Here is a 15,853-nt window from a genome sequence, read left to right on the forward strand (position 1 = left end):
ATATATATGTGTGAACCCATAGTCAAAGATTATTATGGTGCAATTATTATTGGGTGCACCTCTACAAGTAAAATTCACAGTTCAAATATCAAGAACGCTCCACACACACACACACACACACACACACACACACACACACATATATATATATATATATATATATATATATATATATATATATATATATATATATATATATATATATATATATATATATATATATATGTGTGTGTGTGTGTGTGTGTGTGTGGAAATTACTAAAATTTCAAAAAGAATAGTATAATTTTGAATCTATAATTTTAAAAGTGTAGTTGATCATGATAAGAGACTAAAGTTGAACTAATCAAATATAAATTCTGGATCTACTTCTTTACAATAGTACACCTATCCTCTTGAATTTTAGATCCGCATTTGAACTTTTCCCTTTGGAGAATGGAACAACTATTTTACGACAAAATGTAAAAGAACTTTGGGGAACGCTACAAAAGAAACCAACAAGGGAAAAAGATTGGGCTTGGACACATTGAAGAAGCGATCTAACACAATGAATATGCGCTATTATAGCCCAAAGAAGCTAACAAACTTGGAAAGAAGACCCACAAAAAGCTAGTATCCCTTCCGTTTTCTTGGTAAAAATTTCATGGGATGCGCTGTTTGGTTGTTCCTATTTAATTTATCGTACCTAATTTTGGGAACGCTTCAGAGTTCACATGGCACTTCTTCCATGTCTTCAACTTCTTCCGTCTTCTCCTCCTTCTGTAAAACTGCCATGGAAGACTTGTAGCTTTTTTTCTTACCATTTTACTACTAGATTCGAACCATCAAACACCATGAAAACCACCTAAAACCAGTTGCGAGTTTCATCGTGAAGCCATCTGAAAATACCATTGAAGTTTGCACTTTGCAATAGACGAACTTCATATCCGATACTGAAGTTGCACTTTGAAGCGATAAGAACTTTAGATGCCGATTCTAAAGTTGTACTTTGAAGCGATAAGAACTTCATATCCGACTATGTAGTTGCACTTTAAAACGATAGAAAACTTCAGATTCGATTGAAGTTGCATTTGAAATGATAGAAGAACTTAATATCTGATTTTGAACCCTAAATTTGTAACTTCATATATGTATCCTGAAGTGATCACATGCAAATTCTGAAGCGTGTTCTGAAGTGAGTACATTTAAATTAGGCGAAATGGCTTCCTGACCACTTAAACTTGTAGGGCTTTTGAAAGCCAATACACAAACTTTGAATTTTCCCATTTGAACACTCGAACTCATGATTCCCATAACTAATAAACACATCTGACCCTTGAGCCTATGCGCGTGTATTACACATACACATACGTGTCCATCCAGTCAGCAAATGACCAATCCAAAAGTAAGACCCCACCCAACTAATGACATGTGTAATTTTTAAATAAAAATTGTCACCTATATTTATATTTTAAAAATAAAATAAATACAATAAGAAAGAAAAACTTAAACCCTTCGAGCTTCTTCTTCCCCGTTCCTTCCCATCATCCCCCCTCTCCCCACGCCTGCAACTCATTCGTCTACTTCCATATCAGCACTTCCTTCCTAAGTTCTTCTTCGTCTCTCCAAATTTTTCTTATTCTTTTCTAGCTAGGCAAATTGCCGGAATTTTTTTTCGATCAGTACTGTCGCAGAATTGATTTTCTTTAAAGTTGTGACAATTAATTCGTTGTAGTGGCCAATCGGCGTGACCTCCTCAGCAGCAGGAATCGATTAGCATTGCTCTTGGGCGATTTGGACCACTGGAACGCCATCTCCAACCAACTGGAGCCCGCCGAAGAGTTGTAGTTCATCAGAAGTGGCGATTCCTACAGTGAAATCTCCTGATTTTTGGTGGAGAGGTAGTTCTTGGTGTGGAGAACAATCTCTACGGTTTGGAATTGCAAGATTGAATAGTTAAAAATTGAAGAATAGTCCGACCCGATGAATTGAAGTGGCTTTTCTCTAAATTTGATCTGATGAATTTTTCTATTTTTTAACATTAATTATTTTAATTTTTCTATTTTTTTAAATTAAATATTTATCATATTCACGCGTTTAATACCGGTGATTAACACGCAATTGGCCACATCAGCTATAATATTGCCACCTAAGCATAGTCAACGGTCAAAGATGTTTATTAGTAAACATTTTCTCAAGTAGAGGTGTTCAAATGGGAAAATCCAAAGTTCGTGTATCGGCTTTCAAAAGTCCTACAAGTTTAAGTGGCCAGGAAGTCATTTCGCCTTTAAATTAAAAAAATTCAACTTCGGGTACCAGTGGCCCTAAAATCAGGTATTTGTGCACTTGGTCCATTTTCCTCGCATTTTCTTTTGGCCCAAAATTCATTTTTCTTTTCTGATATTGCTACTTTATCCATCAGAATTATAGGCAACGAAAGAAGTTTTGATATCCTAAACAGCAATACTGCCATATAAATGACGGAGAAAATTACAACAAACAGTTTCTAGGAAACAGCTACTTCACGTACTAGAATTACTTCAATTATTAGCACAGTCCATCTTTGTAATCCAAGGACTCTTTAATCAGCCGAATATAGAGACTCTTTTAATTTTCTTGGCTCCTTTTGTCACAATTCACGGTATTGCAATGCACATTCCTATAATGTACAATTGCAAAATTATTTTTGTCACAGTAAAGTAATTGAACTATGTGCGAATTGTTTCAAGAAAAATTAATAATTTTATGACTTTATTATTATAGTGGATATAGTTCAGTGATCATTCTGCCTATCTAGTAATAGATCAACAGGCTTTTTGCCAGCATAGTTTCTCAAGTAATCAGGCTATTAAGAAAATTTCAAATAATTCAGTACTTCTTAGTAACTTCAATCTGAATCAACTAATTAAAGTATAAAGATACAAGTGTAAACAAGACATTCAAACTACAAAATTTACAATTGCTAAACATACTTCTGATAGCTACAAACATACATCTTATTATTTCTATTGAACTAGGCTAACTAATCTACAATTCTCTCACATGTTGACTTACACAAAACCACTTACTACAATTTTCTTACACTTATAATATGACTTATCAACAAAAGCATGAATAAGCCCAGTGTGATTTCTTAGAAATGTAAGGAGAAACATACTCCATTGCAGCAGATGAAGTAGAAACCTTTTGGGATGGAACAAGAACCTCTGTCTTTTCTGAGGCAATTCTCTTTGCCACAACATTAGTGTAGAAAAGATTGGAAATTGTTGGTACAAAAACATCAGCTTGTGTACATATTTGGAAGTCGATAACTTTCTCGAACTCAGGACTTTTGGTTATTTGGTATTTAGCCTTCTCATATGCTGGAATTATAGCATCCTGTTGCAAGTGCATGATACGAAGAGTTGTTCAATAATCAAGAAATCAAGGGATTGCTTAAAAAAAAAAAGGGCAGCCTCTTGCACGAAACTCCTGTTATGCGCTATGCGCGGGATCCGGGGAAGGGCCGGACCACAATGGTCTATTATGCGCAGCCTTATCTTGCATTGCTGCAAGAGGTTGTTTCCACAGTTCGAACCGGTGACCTCCTAGTCACATGGCAGCAACTTTACCAGCTACGCCAAGGCTCCCAAGTTAAGGGATTGCTTGTTTTGATCATTAAACTAATGTAATTTAACTATATAAGCTTAACTTCAAATATTCTTTCACTTATATATTCATAATTAGGTTATACTCAAAATAGAATTGGCAAGTTCTTTTTACCTATTGCATCGGGTGATGGGGCCGGGAAGGGGGAAGGGAACAGTAAGAATTGAATCGACACCTATTGTATAAGAGACTCTGATCAGTACCACTATACTGTAAGCATTGGTGGGCAAATGGTCAACTTTTTAAACTTTTTTTCTTCTTCTATTGAATAGGGGGAGGGGACTTGAGAATTGAACCAGACACCTATTGTATAAGAGAATCTCATCGGTACCACTATAGTGTAATCCTTGGTGGACAAATCGTCACCTTTCTTCAAAAAATTTCCCCTATTGAATTGGCGGAGGAGGATAGTGAGAATTGAACCGACACCTATTGTATAAGAGAATCTCATCGGTACCACTATACTGTAAGCCTCGGTGGACAAAGGGTCACCTTTTTAAACTTTTTTTCCCTATTGAATTGGGGGAAGGGGATAGTGAGAATTAAACAACATTCAACTTTTTTCCTATTGAATTGGATGAAGGGGACAGTGAGAATTGAACTCACAATTATTATGCGGGAGACTCCCATCGGTACCAGTAGACGGTAAGTTTTGGTACCACTATACTATAATTAAGTTTTGGTATTCAAATGGGAACTTAGAAACAAGAAAATCAACATTTCTAAAAATTACTAATTCTCCAACCATTTATTATTAGTTAATATATAGCCAATGTAAATAGGTAGAGAAATTTACCTTGGTGAAAGTGTTGGGGAAGATCTCTCTCAAAGCATCAAGACTTTTATGCCATCCATTTTGAGTCAAGTAAATAGTGGTATGCCTTTGAAAACCAATCTTCTTCAAAAACTCACCAATCTCTTTAGCATTATAACAATGCTTAGTTTTAATCACATTCCCTTTACACATACTTTCCAAAGCCTCAACCTTCAAATCCAAAGCAACAAATTGTCCATTTGTTTTATAGCTCAAACTTCTTAGTGTCCCAACCATTGTACTAACCAATTGATTTAACTCTTGTTGCAAATCAAGACTCCCAAATATTGCTAAGCATGCATTAGGGTCCATCTTTATATTGTGATCTATCTCTTTGGCCTTTGCCAAATTTGAAGATTGGAATTCAGTTGAAAGAAATAAGTTTTTTTTGGCTTTGAATATTGGCTGAATTTTGGATGCAATGAAATCTTGGTTGACCATACTTGGCACCTTTATGTTAGTGATATTCACTTTTGATGATTCCATTGGTGGATCTTTTACAACTTGAACTATGCCATCTAAACTTGTCATGAATCTCTTTATGTCATAAATATCTCCAAATTGCCTAAAAGTAATTTTTGTTAAATTAGTCAAGTATAAACAATAGATAACAATGACATTAAATACGTAATTCAAGTTATGGCTTATGACTCAAAGGAACAGAAATACATATATGCATTTTAACCAACCTGATTAGACCTTGAGTAAGATACTATTAGCCCTCGTTTGGCCATAAATTCTGGCAAACTTTTTTTCAAAATTGTTTTGAAAATATTGTTTGTTCATGGAATATGATCTTTTTTGAAAAGAATTTGAAAGTTCCAGTTTTTAGGTGAAATTTTTTCTTCCATTCACAAAACTGTAACTTTTTTTCAAAGAAAATAATGCATGTCCAAATGCAACTTCAACTTCCAAAATTATTTTTCAACGCAACTTCAAAAACTCTTTTTTGAAATTTCAACCAAATCTATGTCCAAACGCTAGCTAAAATTCTTCAAGAAAGTCTTCATTATTCTGAAACGAATTTTCCTTTCAATTTTGCACTATTTTCGTACTCATTTTATTACAAAAAAAAAATTAGTCAATTTATAAGATTGTACATCTACCTTATTAAATAATTTTTCCCCTTTTTTTCTTTTCTTTATTTGAGTTGCAGTAAATCTGACCGGCTATTTGTGTAACAACCCTCTTCTAAATAATAATCCAAGAAAACTGAAAATAAACGACTAATTTACCTCTTGTGTCCTGTTTTGGTTCCTCTTATTTCAGGAAGGACTAGAGTTGCTCCGAGGTATTTGGCCACAACCACTGCATCAGCAATCTGAGGTGCATATTGGATTTGTAAATACAATTAAAGGCCTTGAAAATATAATATAAAAAAAATTAAAACAAAAAGCATCTGCTCATGACTATTGATTCGCATTACTCATTCGAGATAACCTTCCTTGAATTAATACGTGAAATTAATAAACTCAAAATTTAGGCAAATTACGTTCTATAGTAAATAAATTATAATAATTGTGTAAAATTTATTTACCATGTAAGCAACGCGAAGTGAATACGTCCGGTGAAAAAAAAAGGACTCTTTGTCAAAAAGATTGGTTTGAAAATTTAATTTGAACTTCTCGTTTTACTCATAGTAATAACTTTTTACAATCGCACTATTTTTGGCCGCAAATTTTAAAAATATTATAGTCATACAAATTTTATGACATATTTAAGATCTTATTTTAATTTTTAACTAAATTTTGTGTCAGATAAAATTACAGTCATACAAAAATTGTTCGCTTTTTGTAAGAAAGAAAGAAAAAGAAAATTAATGCCAGCAAGTTGACTCGTGGCTTCCCTTTGCCTTGACAGGTGTAAATATCCCCCCTCCCCGCTTATTTTTCTTTTTAAATTTTTTTAGAAAGAAACTTCTTCCTTACTTTTGTTCTTTGTGATTAGTTTTTCAATTTGATGTCTAAAACAGGATATAACTTTCACAACTGAAAAAAAGAAAGAAACAACAGAAAAAAAGAACTGAAAATAAAGAAAATTGAAGTTACTTGTGACACATGATCTTCTAAGCTTTCTGTAAGAGTGAAGAAGATGTAGCCTTTAGATTGCTCTTCATTTACTGAAAAATCACAAAGAACAAAAAACAAGTTAAAATTGAAAGAAAACTGTGATTTTGAATGACTTCTCGATCATTCAAACAGTGACAGATGTTTTCAATGTGTCTAACGTAACTTTGAAAATTTTCTTATTCACTTACACCAAATTAATTATATTATTTTACAATAGTTAGGTGATAAATTGATGTAAATATATACATTAATTAACAATAATTAAATAATAAAAGTGTATGTAGAATAGACATGTCAACTTATTATTAGATTGGTATAAACATCAAGTGTGATAAATTCTATCCGTTAAAACTTAGAGTATGTGTTCGTCACGAACAGTTCGTGTGACGTAGAGATCACGGGTTTGAGCCGTGGAATCAGCCACTAATGCTTGCATCAGAGTAGGCTGCTTGCATCATACTAATTTTGGGGTGTGACCCTTTTCCGGACCCTGCGTGAATGCGGGATGCTTCGTGCATTGGGCTGCCCTTATCATTTCAAACTTAAGATTATTTTTCTTTTTATTTCTTGCCTTTTTTTTTTTTTTTACCTTTTTGTTTTTATTGGGGTGCAACTAGTTAAGTAACGGCAACTTACTTGTCAATGGCTTCCTCCAGCAAGGTTTTAGGGAATGACTTTCCATCAGAAGTGATCCTCTACTTGTATCTGACAGTTTAATAAGGCTTTGCTTCGACACTTTAATCACATCATATTGGACAGATAGATTTTCCTACAAAAAAAATTATGGAATAACTTAACTAAAATCATTTGGATTAAAAGAGAACAAAACATAGCTCAGTTAACTCTTGTCATAGGAATATATGAATGAGTTTACCTAATCAATATTCACCGATGGTGTAAAACTTTTTACACTATAGAGTCACCTTTACTTTTTAAAGTAGGTAACTTGCCTTATTTCAAGATTATAAATTTCATTTTTATAGATTGTTACCAGTAAAAAAATTTTGAGTAGCATAATAGTGGAAAAATATCTTCGTTATTGGTGTATATAAATTAAACTATATCTAAATATACTTCAAGGCAAAAAAATAGAGTAGGGTTTAACTTTTATACGCTCTTTATATACTGTCAGTCGTCAGCTCACCTTAAAAATAACTATTTATAATCAATAAAATTAATAGCCTTAAAAATTAAGACAACTAACTTTTTACAACAGATTAAATTGCACCGACAATGTAAAAAATCACTTATGCTATCACTACATATATGATAAATCTATGTATTTAATCAATGCTGAGAATGTTCAGTTCAAATTATGCCGCTTTTCTTGTGAATTATCCTGTAATTATCGGATCACTGAAATAACTAAAAAAAATATTAGATTATATTAAATTAATTAAGTGCAGTGACTTAGTATATAATGCACCTAATTCTTCATATCCTTTTTCTTATTTTTGTGAGCCTTTCTTGTACTTTCCTACTCATAATTGAGCGTTTGAAAGAAGTTACCAAATTTCTTTGTTTGAGTCCCTACAATTCTTCAGAAACTTTGGCCTTTTGAAAGGAAAAAGAAAAGATAAAGTTGAGAGTTTTCATGAATTAGAAAACGTCACGATGTTAAACTGATCAGGGAAAGAATACCATGCATGTATTTAATATCTTTTAGAAAGATAGCGTTATATATACTCTAAAACAAGTCTAGTCTAGTACGTTAAACTATAGTACTATATATCACAAGTATAGAACCATTTGTTGGGACTTTAATTTTCAGGTACCGTCTGAAATAAAATTTACTCTAAAATTCTTCTATTTACATCAACAACAAGCACCGAATAATCCCATAAGTGGGGTTTGAGGATGGTAAAGTGTTGCTTCCGGTCAAAGAGCAAGATTAGATTCTGAAAAATACGTACTAAACCATGTACATAAAAAAAACTTATCATATTACCCCAAAGTAGTGCAAAAGGCAAATAATAATCTAGTTTTTGTATTTCTCCTTTTTATTTTCTTTTTCTTGCGCGAGCCTCAACCATAGTCATCTTTTACTTTTTTAGAAGGCAATGCTAACATCATAAAACCTAGTTTGCCAACTAGTTGATGCACAATTTCTAACAGTTAAATGTAAAAGCAAAGGTCATATAGTCAATAAATAAAAATAAAAATGAAAAAGGGTCATATAGTCTAGTCAAGTTTTTGTGAAACTTCATCATCTTTTTCTTCTGATTCTAATCTTCTTGTTATTTCATTAACATTTGGAGCTTTGGAACATATTAAAAATCCCAGTTTACGAATTAAATTCTTTCTTTTTTTTTTGTTGCTAAAAACATATATACGTTAAATAAATTCTCATTTGCAAGTATAATAAGGTTAAATTCACCTCCAACAAAGGGTTCAAGATTGGAAGATTGAAAACATGGCCTGTTTTTAATCATCTAGCTCAACTTTATAGCTGGAAAATCACTAGCTAATACTAAGTATAAATGGAGAAGTTGTAAAGATAAAGGAAAGGGAAGAACACAAATTAAAGAAGTAGGGTTTAATTATATTCTTACCACAACAAGTGGATCAAAATGGTCTCTTTTAACCATATTGCAAAGCATCATAAGCATAGAACCTGTTAGTAAACCAGCAACCACTTGCCTTACATCTCTTGCCATTTCCTTCTCTTTAGTCTCTCCTCTCTCTTTTTCTCTCTCTAGTAAGCCATATATATAGAAGAAGATCATACACTTGTCTCTATATATATATATATAGAAGAAGATCATACACTCCCTCTATCCCACTTTATATGACTCTTTTTTTTCTCTAAAATATATATTTTAAACATTTTAATTTTAAACTTCTTATTTTATTCTTGTCGAGAGAATTTTACAACCATTAAAATATCATTATAAGTTTAAGATCACAAGTTCCCAAGTTATTTTACTATATAGCAAAAATCTTTCTTTTATTCTTATGCAATCAAACACTATCATATAAAATAAAATGAGAATGTCATGTTAGCCAAACTAATGTGGTCTAGAATAATTATAAAACCAAGAGTGCATTAACAATTATTTTCCAATCTACCCTTTCTTCAATAAAATGATCTATACATACAATTTCTAAGAATCATTTCCATGCTTATTTGCATTTGCTAGATTAAATAGGGGGTAATTTAATTTGATCAAATATATAACTCTTATAATTAAAGTTCTAATCAATGTATGAAAATTTTAAACGAAACTTATTTTGGACCGAAGGTGTATATATGATGTTGTGGTGGATGGAATAAACCTTTCACTCTTAATCAACATTTCGGTTCGAGCTCTGGGAATAAAAAAACTTTTAAGAGGAAGTCATATTTCCTTAAATAGGCTTATGTAATTTGAACTTAGATTATATGAGTATAAATTTCAGATATCAAATGGTTAAACCAAAAAAAGAGAAGTGAGGGAGAGAAGGGAAGGAAAGGACAATTGAATGCCGAACACAGGTAGGTAGAGAATGAGGAAAAAAGACCATAAATTAAGAGGGGAAAGTGACAAACTAAAGACAGCTCGCAAAATGCAATGCATGCGCTATGTATTTCTATTCTAGAGATAGAGCATTGTATTCTTTTACGTAATATGAGATGAGAGAGGATCAGCACAGACCGCTACCTCTTTAAAGAGAAATTGCTGGTGTCATGAATTCTTATGGATTTCTAAATGCTTTCTTCTTCTTTTTTTTCCTATATTTTTTTATTTATGTATTGACCATGTAGCTAGAGTCAATGATAATATTCAAGTTAATTAATAAAAAGAGCTACACTGAAATTGAAAATTGTATAAACACTGAGATGATCATCTCGTCTAACTATCGGATTTGGCCATAAGTTTTTTTCAAAAAAAGATTTGAAAATATTGTTTGGTTATAAAAAGTGATCAGTTTTTAGGTAATTTTTGAAGATGAATTTTTCAAGTTTTTAAAGTAAAATACATGTACAAATACAATTTTAACTTTCAAAAATCATCTTTCATCGCATATTAAAAAATATTTTTTTTCAAGTTTCACCCAAATTATATTCAAACACTATTGTTCTCTCTTATTTCAATTTTCTTTTCTCTTTTCTATGAATCTAGATACATAATCTTGAGTTAATTTCTCAAATGGTTATGTCACTAAACCAATTTATGTCACTTTAGAATTACTGAACTTATGATTGGTTACTTAGAAAATAAATTTAATCAAAGAACCCATGAAATCTAACTGTAAAGTCGGATAGATATGTCTAATCAACTAAAATGCTAAAGTGACCTTGTATGTTAGCAAGCAAAGCCAAATATTTAACCACTTAACAATCTCTACAAAAAATCCAAATAGAGACCCAAACCTAGTTTTTACTAACCCTAAAAAATTTTGTTTTATATAGTATGTTTTATCTGTTAAACGTGCAAAAAATGAGTTTGAGTTTTTATTTGGGTAAAATTTTAGGGAATATCAAGTGGTTAAATATTGAGAAATACTATATATTTGTAGTCGATCCTAAAAATAATAACCAACCAATGTATATTTTTTGTATATATATATATATATATATATATATATACACACACACACATATATGTATGGGCCAAAGTCTTGCTGAGGAAATTGGGCGTGGGAAGATCGTAAAGTGAAAAGACTGTGTTCCGATTTGGACGGACAGACCGAGGTCGACCAAAGCCCAACAACGAGTAGTCGCTGAGTGAGCTGTAGAGGTCGAGGTCGAGCAGCGAAGAGTAGGAATAACAGCTAGTATAGTCTTGGAACTAGTGACAGGAATATTCTCTTGGATATTCCTCTTGCTGTACTTTTTAGGGTTTTTAGAGAATATCCTATATAAATAGAAAGATAAGGAGAAGAAAAAGGGGCACGGGAGTTGAATCTGAAAAAACTATTGTAAGGAGTTGATCCTTGAGAGAAAATACAAAGTTCACCTTTCCATAACGATTGATTTTATCGATTATTCTTCCTTTTCACTCACATGATCCAAGAAAACATTGCTTATATTCTTGTTTACTGTCATATTTCATTGTCAGAAGGAAGAATCTTCCACATCATTTGATATTTGGGTAAAGTATTCTTCCTATTTACATTTATTGCCATTTCTTGTATTTATTGCTCATTACTCACTCTTCATTTACTCTCTAAAGTGCACATTTTATGATTGATTAAACGATTCTGAGCATTAAATAAACGGTATCACCCAAACTCTAAGCTAGATCTAAGAATTATTATGCTTGACTAGGATTCACCTTTCACCTCAGTTATCATTTAATTAGTTTAACAAAGGCCGCTCAAAGTCGGGGACTAAGTACTCAAAGCCAAAACACAAGCAAGAAAAGACCCACGAGAAGGCAAACTGGGAACCAATTGAGATGGTCCATACAAAATCACGGCGGTAGCAAGCAAAGGGTCATTCCAGCTGGAAACAATGGTAGGAAAATTATTACCAAACAATTGGAACGTCGCCCACCTCAAATACTTCAGCTTTTAAGGATAGACGTCTCCCGAGTCGTACTCTTTTTTCCCTTACCTGAGTTTTGTCCCAATTGGGTTTTCTCGGGGAGGTTTTTAATGAGGTGACGAAGAGAGCGTCTCAGAGTTTAAGTATAAGTTCATCGCTCAACCTATCAACTACTTTTCCAGGTCGACCAATAAAGGGACTAGATAGATTGGAACTTCAGAAAAACATGTAAACTTTTCCAATGAATGTATAAACAAAGCGAAATATGCAAACACACGAGTTTTTCATCTCCAGCAAGTTCCTACACTATGCCAAGAATCGACTCACATTCGACCTCACTCGAATTTGTTTACATTCGACCTCGTTCGAATCACTTAAAGAGTCTCGCTCGAATCGACTCACATTCGACCTCGCTCGAATTTATTTACATTCGGCCTCGTTCGAATCACTTAAAGAGTCAAACATTTGACCTTGCCCGAATCGACTCACATTCGACCTCACTTGAATTTATTTACATTTGACTTCGTTCGAATCACTTAAATAGTCAAACAATCGACCTCGCTCGAATCGACTCGCATTTTACCTCGCTCGAATTTATTTATATTTGACCTCGTTCGAATCACTTAAAGAGTCAAACATTCGACCTCGCTCGAATCGACTCACATTCGACCTCACTCGAATTCATTAACATTTGAATTCGTTCGAAATTTATTAGACCTTGTTCGAATCAACCATCGTTCGACCTCTCTCAAGTTAATTGACATTCGACCTCGGTCACGTCAACTAAGTTAGGAAATCTTACAAAAGAAAAAACATACGAAGAAAAACGAAAAAGCCAAAAACGTACAGATAAAAGACAATAGTCATTCCATTCCAAAATAGAGAATATTTTACAAAGGGCCAAAAAGGCCCCCCCTCCAAAAAAAGAGAGAAAAGAAAAAAAACTAAACACAAGAAAATCACGCTGCATCATCTCCACCTGTGCCATCGCCACCTTCACCGCCCGGCCCAACAGCACCATCTCCACCCTCGCCATTCAAAAACTCGTCTTTGTACCAAGCATCTGGCTCAATCTCGTCCACATCTTCCTCGTCATCGTCTATCCCGGGCGTGCCAGGGTCATAGCCACAAGCGGCACGAGCTTCACGTGCCTTAATACGAACATCCAAAACTCCGCCTAAGAGGTTTTCCCTGCCGCCATCAAACCTTTGTATATGTCAAGTTGAGCCTCAACATGGACCCATTTCTCGTACAAGTGTTTTGGGACATTGGGATAAGTGGAATCATGAAAGGTAGACAGTTGATCATGCTATTGTGCTTTCTCGGCCTTAAGGACAGCTACTTGCTCATTCAAATCCTGAACGTCTCCTTCCAGTGTGCCTATCCGCTCTTCGAGTCTTGCCTCTTTAAGAGCAAAGGTCTTTACCTCACTAGCACGCTCTGATCTGAAGACATGGAGGGTGTCTGCTAACGTTGCCGCCTCAGCCATGGCAGCCGGTCTTGCTCTCTCAACTCGCTCCAACTCCGTAGTTTTGGCAGCTAACTCGTCCCTTAAGCAGTTAACCACAATTGCACTCTATTCAAGCTCGGCCCGTAAAGACGTCACCTAAGCTTGGAGATCGACGCACTCAGCCATGACCCCCTTGCTCACCTCGAGATCACATTCTTGGTCCTTAACATCTCTTTAAGCTCACTGCACCTGCCGATAATTCTCATAAGATCGTCATCCTTCTCCTTCAACTCGTCATTCTTCGCCTTCAACTCCTCACTCTTCTGCCTCAGATCGTCACGGAGGGTTGGGAACAAAGTGTCCTCACCAAGCATACGGACCAGGGCTTTATGCTTGGTACGGTACTCTATGTACTTTGACTCCATCTTCTTGTAGAGTCTCATCCTTTTCTCCTCCCGATGGCCGCTCTCAATCTCCAAGATGAGGGTCTGATAAACAGATGAAGAAGGGTCAACAAAGACAAATAACGAATAAGGAAGAAGAAATTAAAATGCTAAAAGAGGACTTACTCGCAAATCCATCCCATAAATGCCAAACGACAGGTTCGCATCCTTCAGCGTCTGCAAGGTCCTGTTCTCGGGCTTCATGCATAGAGGGGCCAAAGCTGGAACCATGCTCTTCGAGTTGACCAACAAGTTAAAATCCATTGGGATGGCAATATTTCGAGTGGGCCCCTCGATCCTCACCTCCACTCGAATAAATATCTCCTCAAAAGTCTGTACCTCCTCGGTGTCGATATCAAAACCATACCCGTCATGCTCCATGTTGACCATTTTTCCTCTACCACCAGCAGAAGATAAGCCAATCTCAGCTGCCCCCAGAATTTCTATTTCTGCAGCTGCCTCCGTTGTCTCCAATGACCTAGCTTCCGTTACAATCTCCGGTGGGGGAGCAGTCCCCGTGGCTGAAGTGCACGATGCCTCCATATCTACGGTCATGGTATGTTCGGGTATGACCATAGTTTCCACTCGTCGCCTCTTCAATAGTGTCGCTTCCTCCTCGCTAGTGGAAGATTCATCCACTAAATGAACCACCGGGCAAGCTAGGATCTCCACAGATGGGGTAGTCATGTGACAACCAAGTTCGCTTAATACCAGAGTCTAGGAAGAAGTATTTCGCACAGACTCGGCCAACACGAACTGCATCCCAGCTGAAGCAACTACCTGACGCAATGCGGGGACATGAGCCTTCACCTTCTTAGAAGTTCTCCGATCTAGCATCAAAGGAAAACTGTAAAATGACAAAAATACATGCACCACAACAAAAGCGAAATAGTTATAAGTTAGAAACCCGACTTACCGGTCGAGGGCTTGAGCTCGAATTTCTTGTTAAAGGATGCGCAGTCACGGATACTTACGGGTATGAGGCAAACTGCGGGCCACCTAATCACTGATATTGGCGACCAAAGATGGGGGATGCCTCTCAGATGCAAAAGGAAAAATGACGTAACAAGTCACGAATCATGAAGAGAAGAGAAGAACGTACTCCAAATAACAATACTTACGAGCAAAATTCCATTATTCAGGAAATTCGCTAGGGTTTGCCACCACGTGCTCGGTTTTAACGAAGAAACAATGGGCCCAGAACCGGCGGTTCATCCTATTATCCATCCCCGCCACCAACCCTTTGGTTCCGCGGTGGTAGAGGTGAATCATCGTGCCTCTATGGAAGTTCAGCCTGCAAAGATGCAGCAGATGGCGGATAGAGACTTCGCAACCGGCGAGCTCCGCAAACTTCGCCAACATAAGGAAAATCTCTTAAAGGTAGGGAGAGAGCTGTGCCGGGTAGATACGGTAGTAGCGACAGAACTCCTACGCCAACAGAGAAAGAGGAAGAGAATAGCCTATATGGAATAGGTAGGCGTAAAACGCATAATACCCAGGCCTGTGAACTTGAATCACATCGTCTCCGGTCGGAACCAGGTCAACATGGGCTGGAATGTCGTATTTGTCCCTTAGGGCGGCAAAGTATTTCGCCTCCATCTCCGACTTTGCGGACTCTGGTTCGAGGGTGGGTTCCTTAGAGAAGTCAGACCTGGAAGTAGGGTTACGAGGAATGATCTCCTCCACAGTGGGAAAGCTTTCATCCTCTACCGCCGCTGATTCTCCGCCACCAGAAGGCATTGTTGATACCCAATTTTTTCCTATGTATTTTTATATATAAAATACTTTCAAAATAGCATATATATGCACATAAGCATACCCAAGTGTTTTAGTATTTTTTCAATCTTTTGAAGAGTTTTTAAAATCAATTTACTATCCATTTTAGCAGTACAAAATCCATAATTATTCCCAAAATCATCAATTTTGGTGAATAATTTATTTTATTCCCATATTTATACCAAAATATAGTTAATATAATTTTTG

The 15,853-nt window shown here is 35.4% G+C and overlaps 1 protein-coding gene across 1 annotated transcript; it reads right to left on the reverse strand.

The window, feature by feature from the left end:
• Nucleotides 1–2,899: 2,899 nt before the first annotated feature.
• On the reverse strand, nt 2,900–9,186 carry LOC107796804 (protein MANNAN SYNTHESIS-RELATED 1-like). Its single transcript, XM_016619620.2, has 6 exons — nt 9,060–9,186; nt 7,144–7,276; nt 6,487–6,557; nt 5,674–5,759; nt 4,421–5,003; nt 2,900–3,354 (listed from the first exon to the last, which is right to left on the reverse strand). The coding sequence occupies exons 1-6, from the start codon at nt 9,162–9,164 to the stop codon at nt 3,076–3,078; spliced, it is 1,257 nt and encodes a 418-aa protein (XP_016475106.2). The 5' UTR covers nt 9,165–9,186; the 3' UTR covers nt 2,900–3,075.
• Nucleotides 9,187–15,853: the final 6,667 nt, after the last annotated feature.

Source organism: Nicotiana tabacum, chromosome 18 (genome assembly GCF_000715075.1).
Source record: "Nicotiana tabacum cultivar K326 chromosome 18, ASM71507v2, whole genome shotgun sequence".
NCBI classification, from domain to species: Eukaryota; Viridiplantae; Streptophyta; class Magnoliopsida; order Solanales; family Solanaceae; genus Nicotiana; species Nicotiana tabacum.